Source organism: Mandrillus leucophaeus, unplaced genomic scaffold (assembly GCF_000951045.1).
Source record: "Mandrillus leucophaeus isolate KB7577 unplaced genomic scaffold, Mleu.le_1.0 Scaffold1210, whole genome shotgun sequence".
NCBI lineage: Eukaryota > Metazoa > Chordata > Mammalia > Primates > Cercopithecidae > Mandrillus > Mandrillus leucophaeus.
In genome coordinates, this window is record NW_012100433.1 from 458,464 (window position 1) to 471,434 (window position 12,971).

At 40.4% G+C, this 12,971-nt stretch overlaps 1 protein-coding gene across 1 annotated transcript in view; it reads left to right on the forward strand.

Annotated features, from left to right (window-relative positions):
• PAPPA (pregnancy-associated plasma protein A, pappalysin 1) overlaps positions 1-12,971 on the forward strand; it is a 213,468-nt gene that overhangs the window by 47,097 nt on the left and 153,400 nt on the right. Inside the window, exon 5 of the mRNA XM_011971313.1 lies at positions 828-1,326. Within this exon, the coding sequence (XP_011826703.1) occupies positions 828-1,326 (499 nt within the window). The remainder of the gene's footprint in view (positions 1-827; positions 1,327-12,971) is intronic.

The following is a 12,971-nucleotide window of genomic DNA, read 5'->3' on the forward strand; positions in this document are numbered from 1 at the left end:
GTCGCTGCAGGCTGAGATCAGTGGGGATGAGGCATCATCTCCCTAGGGAAAGAGGAGAAGAATCCCTCCTTCTTTCTCCCTGCTCCTCACCCAACCCTCCCCTTCCTGAGTCAGACAGAACAGAGCGCAGAGAAGCTCAGTGGTATGGAATGACCGCATGTAGAGAAGGGGAGGAGGAGAGATAAGAGGGCTCCAAGGCTGCCTTCCAGCTCTGTTGTTCATGGTTGTAGACAGTTTCCTCCCAGGTCCTCAGTCTGCAGGGTGGATGCTATTTATGCTCACATATTCTTTGCTGGTCAGGGGGTGGGGTTAGGATTTCTGTCATTCCAAGTAGGTTTTACCAATGGCAGTAACACCACAAGGATTCTAATTTATTCTAGAGTTCCCTGCATCCAATAGGGACAAGAACAAAGAATGCAGATTCCAAAATGAAACAAAACTTGGTTCCAATGCTGACCTTTACACTTCAAGTTGTATGAACCTGATCGATTCACTCTATATTTGGAGCCTTTACTTCTTTTCATCTTAGGCAGCACAGCCTCCTAAGTGGAAGATGAGGAAGGAAAGTCTGAACATTGACTCAGTAATGAGATGAAAGCAGTTTGACTGAATGTCTGGTGATTCCTCTGAAATCTGTATTGCAGGGGTGCGGATGAGATGGATGCTGTGTGTATAGCAGATTCACCAAGACACCAAGAACCTTCCTCTCCTTTTCCCCTCTGTCTAAGTTCTAGTCAGGCTGGTTTCTCCTGGGGTCCACAGGAAACTCTAAGGATCAGAATAAAGCTCTTTCTTCAAGAACTCATTCCCTCATCTCTTCTGCGTAGGTCATCCTGATGTTGAACAGCCCTGTAAGTCCAGTGTCCGCACCTGGAGCCCAAATTCAGCTGTCAACCCACACACAGTTCCTCCAGCCTGCCCTGAGCCTCAAGGCTGCTACCTCGAGCTGGAATTCCTCTACCCGTTGGTCCCTGAGTCTCTGACCATTTGGGTGACCTTTGTCTCCACTGACTGGGACTCCAGTGGAGCTGTCAATGACATCAAACTGTTGACTGTCAGTGGGAAGAACATCTCCCTGGGTCCTCAGAATGTCTTCTGTGACATCCCACTGACCATCAGGCTCCGGGACGTGGGCGAGGAGGTGTACGGCATCCAGATCTACACGCTGGACGAGCACCTAGAGATCGATGCTGCCATGTTGACCTCCACTGCAGATACCCCACTCTGTCTACAGTGTAAGCCCCTGCAGTATAAGGTGGTCCGGGACCCTCCTCTCCAGGTGGATGTGGCCTCCATCCTACATCTCAATAGGAAATTCATAGACATGTAAGTGCACTCTCTGAATAGGGAGTTTATTAAGTGGGTGGGTTGTGGAGAAACGTGAGGCAGGTCAGAGAGGCCTGGACAGGAAAGGGAAGGTTCATCACAGCCAAGACTCATTCTATGGATTGTAACCCATCATTGGGTGTAGATTTGTCTTAACATGGCAGAGTTGATATCATGGGAGGAGCAATGGGAAAGGGACCACTAGACCTGGATTTAGTGACAAATCTGATGTGTGACATTAAGCCTCATAAGCCTTTCTTAATTTTAGTCATTCCAATAGTAAATGAAGGAGGTTGGATGAGAGTAGCAGTGAGAAAATCATTTATTACTAATGAAAGTAGAAGAACTGAAGTTTGTGAATGATTTTCTTTTTATATTAAATTGAAGACAATTTATGCATTTTGATTGCTTTTTCAGTGGGTGAATCAGGGGTGAAGTTATAGTAGATTGACTGGGGGTTGGGCACAGTCCTAGGTATTTGCACAAAAATTGTGCTGGAAAGTGAACATCAACTTTAATAGCGTTTGTTTTTGTCTTATTTCCTGAGGCAGAACAGTGGTTCAAACCCACTTGATCCTTAAGGCCTTTGCAGCTTTGGGTTTCCGTCACTGTTTTTGGATGCTCACTGCTCTTATGTGAAGTAGTACTTGTCTTTCATACTCACCTCTCAGCCGGGGAGGTGGCTCACACCTGTTATCCCAACACTTTGGGAAGCCGAGGCAGACGGGTCACCTGAGGTCAGGAGTTTAAGACCAGCCTGGCTAACATGGTGAAACCCTGTCTCTACTAATGATACAAAAAAATTAGCTGGATGTGGTGATGTATGCCTGTAATCCCAGCTACTCAGGAGGCTGAGGCAGGAGGATCGCTTGAACCCAGGAGGCAGAGGTTGCAGTGAGCCGAGATCACGCCATTGCACTCCAGCCTGGGCAACAAGAGTGAAACTCCATCTCAAAAAAAAAAAAAAAAAAAAAAAATTATTCACTTCTCAAGTCAGCTCTCTATTACTTCTCCCCCAAACATCCTCAGAATTTCTGTCTTAGGAGGAAGACCATCTTATAATGAAGCCATTGGTGCTTTTCCTGTGTACTAGAAAATGGGCTAAGGTCTTTGCATCTTTTACTCATTCCATCCTCTCCACAACCACAGCCGTACTATTCTTATTTTACAAAGAATAAAACTGGGGCTTAGAGATGTGAAGTCACTCATCCAAGATCACACAGTTAGGAAGTGGTGAAGGTAATGATTGGAATTTCGTTCTGACTTCTAAGCCAGTGCACTCAACTGGTGCTCAATTAAAGATATGATTCCAACTTCTGTTTTAATCTACAAAAAGGATAGAGTCTTCGCCATCTAATTTGGGTGTCAATGGTTTCTATAGGCCTTTTGTGGCTCTTTATTTGGTTCTAAAATAATGTAAGACAATCTCCGCTCTGTCTACTTGAAAATATTCACTAAGCCAATCATTAATGGAAACCAAGTTCTAGAGGAAACTTTTAATCTTTTTAAAGGGCAGAACCACTTTCAAACACTTTACTAGCACTTCCTTTTACATACTAGCAATTAATGTGCACATCACAGGCAAACTCTTACTAATTCATTGAATCAAAGATGAGGAACAGCTGTTTAAGAACTCAGAAAGAGCACGTGGTTTGTGTTTGAGAATGTACTTAAAATTTAAAGGATAGTCCTGCCTTAAAAATATTCCATAACCCTGTCTCTTCCATCTCCTCACTTGTCTAGAGTGGTAGAGTTCTATAATATGCTTCCACTTAAACTTTCTTTATAAAACAATGGAGGGAAGAAATAATAGATGTTTTAAAATCTCAGTTTAAACTCAGCTTTCATTTTTTTTGCCTCAAGTTATGAGCCTGTGAGAGCTGCCATGGGTTGATAAGTGTGAAATGGTGAAAATTAAACTGAATAAATGAAAGCACCCTTAGTGATTTAGCTTAGTTCTATTCTCAGCTAAATCTCAGCTAAATCACTAACTGCCTCTACCCTCTTAGGTGAGTCACTTGTCCTTTCTAGTCTTCCGATGCCTCAACTTGGCATGCAGGAGGTTGCACTAGATTAGTTCTTCTCTTTTTTTTCTTTCCAAGACAGAGCCTTGCACTCTCACCCAGGTTGGAGTGCAGTGGTGCGATCTTGGCTCACTGCAACCTCTACCCACCAGGTATAAGCAATTCTCCTGCCTCAGCCTCCTGAGCAGCTGAGATTACAGGCACGCATCACCATGCTGGGCTAATTTTTGTGTTTTTAGTAGAGATGGGGTTTCACCAGGTTGGCCAGTCTGGTCTGAGAGCTCAACTCGTGATCTGCCTGCCTCGGCCTCCCAAAGTGCTGGGAATACAGGCTTGAGCCACTGTGCCTGGCCAGTTCTTCTCAATTTGGATTGCACATTTAAAAACTGGGACATTTAAAAATTGCCTAGGTCTCCCTTGTATCCCATTTCCACTCTCTATCCCCTCAGATATTTATTTAATGGTTAAGAATAAGTCCTGACCATTAGAACTTTTAAAATCTCATAAGGTGATTATAATTTGCAACCAAGTTTAAAAACCAGTGCAGTAAAACAAGTTCTCAAAGTGTGGCCCCAGACCCACGGCATCAGTATCACCTGGGAACTGAGAAAGGCCAGGCTCTCAGGCCCCAGTCTAGCCTAGTGAATCAGAAACTCTGAGTGCAGGGCCTCTCCAGGTAATTTGGATGCTAGTTAAAGTTTAATAGCCACTGCTCTAAATTGTCTCCAAGGTCCAGGAATCTCCAAGTTCTCTTTCACTCATGCAACTACTTGCTCAATTCACAAATATGTACTGAGAACATTCTATATGCCAGATTCTGCACTGGAAACAGTATTAGGATGACTCAGACCAGTCCCTTTCCTAAAGGCATGCAAACTTAAGTGCTGAACTCCTGCCAACTTTGTAAAAGTGCTACATACTATGCCAAATCATCAGTACTGAGGTCGACACTCTTACGCACAATTTGTTCTTTCATTCACTCTCCAAATATTTCTTTAGTCCCTACTATGTGACAGCCACAAGGGCTAGACTGAGGCTTTCATTGGCCTTCCTCTTGTACTGTTTTGTGTTTCAAGGAGTTTATTGGAGATCTGGGCTGGGCTGGGCTGGACTTCCTGACCTGAATGTTCTCTGAGGCTGAAAAAAGAGAAACACATCCTTCCAAATCAACCTACCATTTCAACTCCTTTATCTCTTGGTAATTTGAGTTCTGAACCCCTCCACAAATACCTCTTTGTGTGTGTATGTGTGTGTATGTGTATTTCGCTGCTTTCACATTTTTTCCATATCAAATAAATTGGCTCTTATACAAGTTCTATATAAAGACTGTTTTGGAGAAAAAGAGGAGAGGGAAAAAATGCTTTCTTTTTCTTTCCTGACTCTACCCTTTACATGATTCCCTTTGACCTTTGTCTTCATTTTTTTTCTCTCAACAAAAATATTTATTCTTTCTGTTATCTACACTGGAGATAGTTTCCCAAGGTATGACAGTGATGAAGAGAGAGTCTTCTGTGCTTACCCCATGGAAACTTCTAGTAGACTGATTACTTTTGGCCAGGACAAGAAAGAAATGTGGAACATCTCCATCTCCCTTAAGTGGAAACCCCTCTATTGAATGAGAAATGCCACTATCAGAAGAAAGGGGACCAGTGCCAACTCTGCTACAAACTCATCATATGACACAAAGACACACCACATCACCTATTTGGACCTCAGTTTCCATATCTGTACAATGAGAGGACAACACATTAAGCCCTTCTCTGTGGGCAGACACAGAGAAGTGTCTGGGGTTACAGGTGATTCATATACTTTTCTGTAGTAAAAGGAATTCAATAGGGATTATCTGTAAGAATCAGTACCCAGAGGAAACCTCACTGGCTCTGGATGCCCTTCTGAAATGTGGACCACAATAATAATGACAACCTTTACTAAGTATTTCCTCTGCTTTAAGTGCCTTACAGACACTTCTGAGGTAGGTGAAAAAGCTTAAACTCAGAGAAGTGATTAAACTAACCTCATACAGCTAGTAATGGCATAGACAGGCCTCAAACCTAAGTCTAATTCCAAATTTCACCTTCCTAACCGCTACTCACACTACCTCCTACTGCAGTAATGTAAAGGCAGAATTTTAGAGCCGAGAAATGCATCCGATGTGGTCAAAGCTCTAAATATAGCAAGCGGAAGACAGGCTTACAAGTCAGAGGCCACTAGTCCACAGTCAGTCCCTGTGGCCCACCCTTGATGTCTTGGTGTCCAATAACACAAGTTACACAGGCAGTTCTTTATGCTTCTGGCTGGGAAGAAATAACAGGGAAGCATCTTTTTCTCCACTTGGCTGTCAAGTGCTTCTGTACTGAGCACTGTGCTCCTTGGCCTATATGAAATCTTCAGATTTCTCCAAGAAGTAAATACTCTGGACAAAACTAAGAAAGAAAAGTATAAAGCAAACCAGGAACAGTGAACAGTAGCTCACTCTCGTTATCCATCTACTCGTTGGTCTGTCTCATTCATCCATCACTTCATGCAACAAATATTCACTGGGTATCTATTAGGCACTATGCACTACGTTAAGAAATGGTGATCCAGTGGTGCTGAAAACTCAAGGTGCTCACAGTCTATGGGAAAAGAGAGGCACAGGCAAGCAGTGCCATTGCAGTAAAATAATATTCTGATGAAAGAAACAGAAACACAGAGTCAGAGGTTTCTAACACAAACTTGGATGAATTGAAGTCTAAACTCAGAACTAGAATGTAAACACCCTGAGGGCTAGATTTCTTTCCTCTTTTTCTCCCGGTGCATTCCAAGCACCTAGAACAATTATAGACACAAGGTAAGCACTGAGTAAATGTTCTTTAAATGGTTCTGGAATGAAGAATGAGAAGGAGTTTAGCATTTGAAGAGAAATGGAGAAGCCAAAATGTAATAAGCTTGTACTTTGTGTCAGGCACTAAATAGGGACTTTACATAGATAATCTCATTTGATTTAATCATCCCAACAACCCCACAATGTAGGCGGTCCTATCCCCAGATTATAGAAAGGGACTGGAAACTCAGAGAAGGAATGTGGATTACAGTTTACAACTATCAAGGGGCAAAGCTGGGGTCTTAAGCAGATCTGTCAACTCCAAAGCTAGTGCTCCTGATCATTCATTCTCTGGTTGAACAAGCGTGTTTGTTTATGCCTCTGTTTTCTTAGGATCCTCAATTTGGAGCTAGAAACACTCTTAAAAGTCATCTCTCTCAACTGGCTTATTCGTGTATCCCAATTTAGTCATCTATTAATTCTTCTCTCACATTCAGACCTGTAAAGCTTCCAACACAATCTATATCTATTTTATCTCACCTCCTTGGCATTCTCAATATAAGTCTTTGGGGAAATGAATAGACATAAGGAAAGGAGATGTTTATATGATTTGGGTGGACGTTCTTGTGTGTCCAAATTTTACAAATCACATCCAAATTTCTGCCTCTGAATGTCAAATGCTTTGAACACCCATCAATCAGAAACTTTAGTTCATTCATCAATTTACTTGCTCGGCAAATATCTGTTGACTCCCAACATGAGCTTAACTACTTTCTAGCCTCTAGGGGTGCAATAGTGAATACAGCAAGAAAAAGTTTTTGCTTTCGTTGATTATTACAATGTAGTTGAGGAGAGATAAAAGAAGCATGTTATCGTATAATATCTCAGTTGGAAAAGATTTAATGATTTTTAGATAGATGGTCAAGGAAGTCCTCTCTGATGAGATGACGTTTGAACAGAGACCAGAAGTGTCCCCTACTAACTAATAATGAAAGCTAGTTGAGCCACCATCCCTGGAATCCCAGCCTGTTTGGAATATGAATTTCTTATAACATGATCCTTAGTCCTTGATCACAGTTTGTGTTGTATTATATTTAACAGTGCTTGTGGTTTTTCCTTCACCTGAAGTACAGAATTTATGACACTTATATGACACAGTAGGGGCTCCATGGATACTTGTTGAGCATGTAAGGAATAAGTCAGAAGCAGCACAAAGTGGGCTCTCAGAAGATGAGTCTCTTGCTTTCAGATCTTAGTTATAACACTGATATATGATGCCATATTAAGCCTCAGAGGATTTGGAAACTTTAGCCCAAATCAGGGTCAGGTGAAGGCACAGGTGGCTCTTATATGCTGTTTCTATGGCTCTCGAGCTGAGTCACCACTTTCTTTCTTTCTTTATTTTCCCTAAGCCTCATTTCTTTTTATAGCTCTTTCCGTTTCTCACCCTGTCTTCCATCCTTTGTTCTTGTGTGTATTAATTTATTCATTCATCCATCCATCAACTAGTGAAAATCTAATATAATCCATGTTAAATAATACTTATCCCATTTAACAAGTATTTATTAAATGTCTGTTCTGTGCTAGGAATACAGCCCTGATTAATAGACGTGATCTCTGGCCTCATGAGCACACGGTTCTAAATGAAAAATATTATACTGCAGCATGAAAAGTGTTATGGTGTGAGGAGCACGGGGGGCAGGGGGCTGTGAGAAAACATGGGAAGGGTATCTAACCCAGCATGAATAGGTAAGCAGGGCTTCTTGGAAGAAGAGACATGTAAACTGAGACTTGAAGGATGCATAACAGCTGATCATTGAAGAGGTTTACCACAGTTCAAATGGTTGAAACTAAGTGGATGTTCAGTCAAGATTGATAAATGAATGAATGAAAAAATGAAGGGAGAAAAGAACAAGCATACTGCCTGTCAGAAGGGTGTGCTCGACCACAGATCAAATGTCTAACTTTGGGATGGAAATTGTATTAATTTGGGATATCTATCTACTTCAGTTCTTAGATATACTTCAATCTTTTTAGCTGCTGTACAGTATCCCATAGTATGAATATGCTACAGGTAATTTAGCCATACCCTTAATGGTGGGCATTTAGGTCACTTCATACATTTTTCTACTGCAAGCAAATGTTGGAGTCAGCATTCTCATGCAAACATCCTTGTAGGCACATGCATTCATGCAAGCATTTCTCTAGGGTCAATACTGAGAAATTGCTGGTGATAAACAATATATGGGTCTTTTTCATTTTAAGGGACACAACTATGACATTCTGGGCAGGTGAACTAGCTTCCACCCCACCAGCAGTGTGTGCCAAGACCTGCTATTTTGTATCATGACTGCTTATTATTTGGCATAATGGAAGTATTTTTTCTTTGCACTTTTTTTGCCCACTTTGTTGGGAAAAATATGACTTCTCGTTGACATTTCGGTTACGTGTTCTTAAGTAAGCATCTACTCAAATACATTTACTGGATAATTGCATTTCCTGTTCTGTGACTTGTCTATTCATATCCTTAAGATAGGCCACGTCTTTAATCTCCTTCACACCTCAATTTCTCATTCATTAAATTGGGATTTCAGTGTCAGCCCTACTGCATATCCATTAATGTTATCAGAATCCAGGGTGAAACAGGAAGTTAAGAGGGATAATTGCATTTATGAAGAAGTTACTCTGATTCTTCTTTTATGTATTGACATATTTATCAAATGCTGATTTAGTACAATCCCTTTGCTGAGAACCATGACACATTCTGAAGATACAAGAAGTAACAAAACCAACCCAGTTTCTGCTCTCAGCAGAGCTTAAATTTAGTCACTGTGTTAACCACCTTCACATTGCTAGTATTCTTGTAGCATTTACTACTGGTAGCACTAACATTGCTGCTAACAATAACTACCATGTAGTGAAAACCTCATATATGCTCAGTACTTTTTTATAAGTCTACCAATGATGTTTAGGTATCAGCATGCCTGACTTCTTAGATGAAGAAGCTCAGACTATAAGACATAAGGTCATGATTTAAGATGCCCCAGTTAATAGATGCTAAGGCCAAGTTTTATATACCTTTGTCTGACCCCAAAGGGTGTGCCTGGCAAGAAACAGAGCACAGTCATTGTCATAATGTCTGACAAAGAACAAGATGGTATCTTGATGGATGGAGAAAATGAATACTAAAATTAGATCTTCTTATTTCCAAAAGCAATAGAATAAACACCAAAAAGAGAATAAAGCAAATTTTTTTTTTATTGTTTTTTGAACATTTAAGCAGATGAGGAGGAGGCGGCTTAGGAAGTGTGGACATGGCCAAACCAGCATGATTTCCAGTAACCTGTTGCTGAAATGCATGATTCAGGCTGGACCCCTTCCTGAGCAGGGCCTTCTCCCACGCCTGCCCAGCATGGTTTTGCCTACATTCTGATGTCCCACCCACCAGAAGAGATGAGCAGCATCAGTAGAGAGAGTTGTTTTTCCAAGCCCAGAATGAATACCACTTCTCTTAGCTCAGGCCAGGGGAGCACATAGTCAGCACAATCTCACTCTGGTTCTGGAAACCAGGCGTTATCCACCTATGACTCCCTCTCATCAGTCTTGGGCCAAGTATTTCTCAGAATGAAATATGGGTTCTGGGAATATTAGCATAAGCAAAAGGGCTTAACAAAATCAACTGATCTCCAGGGTCAGCAACAGCCATAGAAGTGCTGTCTCCAAGTGCCTTCTCAATTTTGAAAGGGTGAAGGGCTCCTGTTTGGTGCTAATACCACCAAAACTGCTTACATAAATTTTTATAGATTACTCGAATGCACTACTAAATTTGTAGTGAGTGAACCATTATAGATTCTCTTCTACAGATGGGCAAACTGAGACCCATAGAAGTTAAAAATTGAACTAATAGCTCCATTGATAAATTTATTCATTTGTTTGTTTCTACATTTATTCACTCATGCATTTAATAAGGAGTACCTTCTGCATGTCAATGTTTGTACTGGCAGTGTAACTCTGAATCTTATAATCTGGTAGGAGAACTGAATAATAGCACACGTAAAATTATAATTACAAACTGAAGACTATTATTACAAGACGTTATAATAGAGTATAATTCCCCATTAAATTAAGAGAGAGTCTGTAGAAGATGAGTAAAGAGATAGAAGGGGCCAGACTATTATAAAAAGACAAAAAATAACAGATGTTGGCAAGGGTGTGGAGAAAAGGGAACTCATACACTTCTGGTTAAAATGTAAATTAGTACAACCTCTATGGAAAAAAGCATGGAGATTTTTCAAAGAATTTCAAATAGAACTACTATTTGATCCAGCAATCCAGTCCTGGGTATCTACGCAAAGGAAGATAAATCATTGTATCAGAAAGATACCTGCACCCATATGTTAATCACAGCACTGTTCACAATTGCAAAGATATGGAATCAACCTAAGCATCCATCAGTGGATGATGGGATAAAGAAAACTGGGTACATGTACACAATGGAATATTACTCAGTCATAAAAAGGAATGGAATCTTGTCGTTTGAAGCAGCATGGGTGGCACTGGAGGCTATTATCTTAAGGAAAACATCTCAGACATAGAGAGATAAATACCTCATATTCTCACTTATAAGTGGGAGCTAAATAATGTGTACACATAGACATAGAGTGTGGAGTGACAGACAATATGGACACTCAGAAGGGTGGGGGAATGGAACGGAGTGGATGATGGGAAATCACTTAATGGGCACAATGTACATTATTCAGACCATAGCTACCCCCAAAACCCTGACTTCACTCTGTCGTCTATGCATGTAACAAAATTACATTTGTACCCCATAAATTTAGATAAATAAAAAAAGAAGGGGCCAGATTATGAAGAGTTTGTGGCTCATGTTGAGTTTAGATTTATTGATTGTGAAATAGAGGGACTAAACCAATCAGTTCGGAGCTTTTATAATACTGCCCTGGTACTCTGTGAAGAAAGGATTGAGGAAGAGTGAGTGAATCCATTTAGGGTTGACTGCTGCAGTCCAAACCAAAGATGATGATTATTTGCATAGAAAAGTGAATGAATTGGAGGTATGTTTTAAAGGTGGAACCAACAGGATTTGGTGATAGTTCGGATTCAAGCAGTTTAATGAGAAGTAGCTGTTTAATGACTCTCGAATTTCTGGTTTGGGTATCTGGAATGAGGGAAATGTTATTCTCTGAAATAGAGGAATATATTTTAATTTATTGTTTTGTTGGGCATGGGGGAGAACAAGAGTTCAGTCTTAGACATATTGTGTTTGAGATGCCCATGAGTCATAAGAGAAGAAACGCTAAGAAGGCTGATTAAACACATAGGACTAAAATTGCTCATGACTGGACTGGAACTATTGTCACACAACGCGTGTCTACTTACAACATGCTAAGAAACCTCTCCTCAAAGTAACAGAATCTTTTTCCATAACCATAAAATTACTATCTCATCCACCGTATTTTCTTATCTTTCAGCTAATCATTAAAGATAAAATAATCTGCTCAGTCCTGATGCCATCCAAATAGAAAGAAAGCAATACTGTATATGGAAAATTGTGTGTAGCTAACATAACCCTTCCTGTTTTAGAATGATTTTGAAAGGCTTTGAGAAGGCGTTTTAAATGTATATTTGAATGAAGTATCCAAAATGCATTAGGCCTGTCCTCCATATAATGATAGGAAAAATGTAATAGGTCTTTACAACGGACCTGACACAGTGCCCATTAATAAATAATCTCAAACAGTTATCCTAATGTCCTCAACAGATTTTTTCCCCCATTCTGTACAAGATGCTCAGATAAACTATGTAACGGGCCCACATACACCCAGCTGGTAAAATAATGCGTTTGATGACTCTAAGCTAGGACTATTTGTGTTATTATACAAGTGTAATACAAGTGTAATAATTATATCCATCATTTATTGGCTATGTACCAGGCATTGTGCTAAGTGCTTTAAAAAGTTTTTCCTATTTAATCCTTTTAAAAAATTCTTTGAGCTTTTATTATTAGTTCCACTTTACAGCTGAGAAAACTAATGTTTAAGGACGTTAAGAAACTTCCCTCTGGAAGAGTTAGAGGTAAGATTCTTAGCCACTTCAACCTTGTGCCTCTTATAAACATGCATGAATAAACTTGAGTGGAAAGAAACTTCCTGGCATGCCAGACTATTGGTTAGAATTGAGATGGTTCTCCTGAGAAGTGATCACAGCCTAGACATTGAAGTCAGGTTTTTTAAAGAGCAAGGTTATAGACAAAAAAGAAAATGAAGGCCAAATGCGGTGGCTCATGCCTGTAATCCCAACAATTTGAGAAGCTGAGGTGGGAGGATTGCTTGAGCCAAGGAGTTCAAGACCAGCCTGGACAGCATAGAAAGACCTCATCTTGACAAAATAATAATAATAATGATGATGACAATAATAATAATAATAATAATAATAATTTAGCCAGGTATAGTGGTGTGCACCTGTGGTTCCAGTTACTCAGGAGGGTGGGATGAGGATCGCTTGAGCCTGGGAGGTCAAGGCTGCAGTGGTGAGCCATGATTGTACCACTGCACTCCAGCTTGGGCAACAGAGTGAGACCCTGTCTGCAAGAATAAAAAAAAGAGAGAGAGAAAATAAATGTTGTTACCTTGGGGAAGGGGATGATGGGTCTTAATCATCCAGCTGCACCACATTGCTAGAGAAAATGTGTCTATATCTGTCAGCAGAAAAACAGATAGAGCAATTGTGATATGTCCAAATGTTTCTATAGGTTTCTATGGATTAATAGTTGCATGACATATTAAAATCAGTTCTGA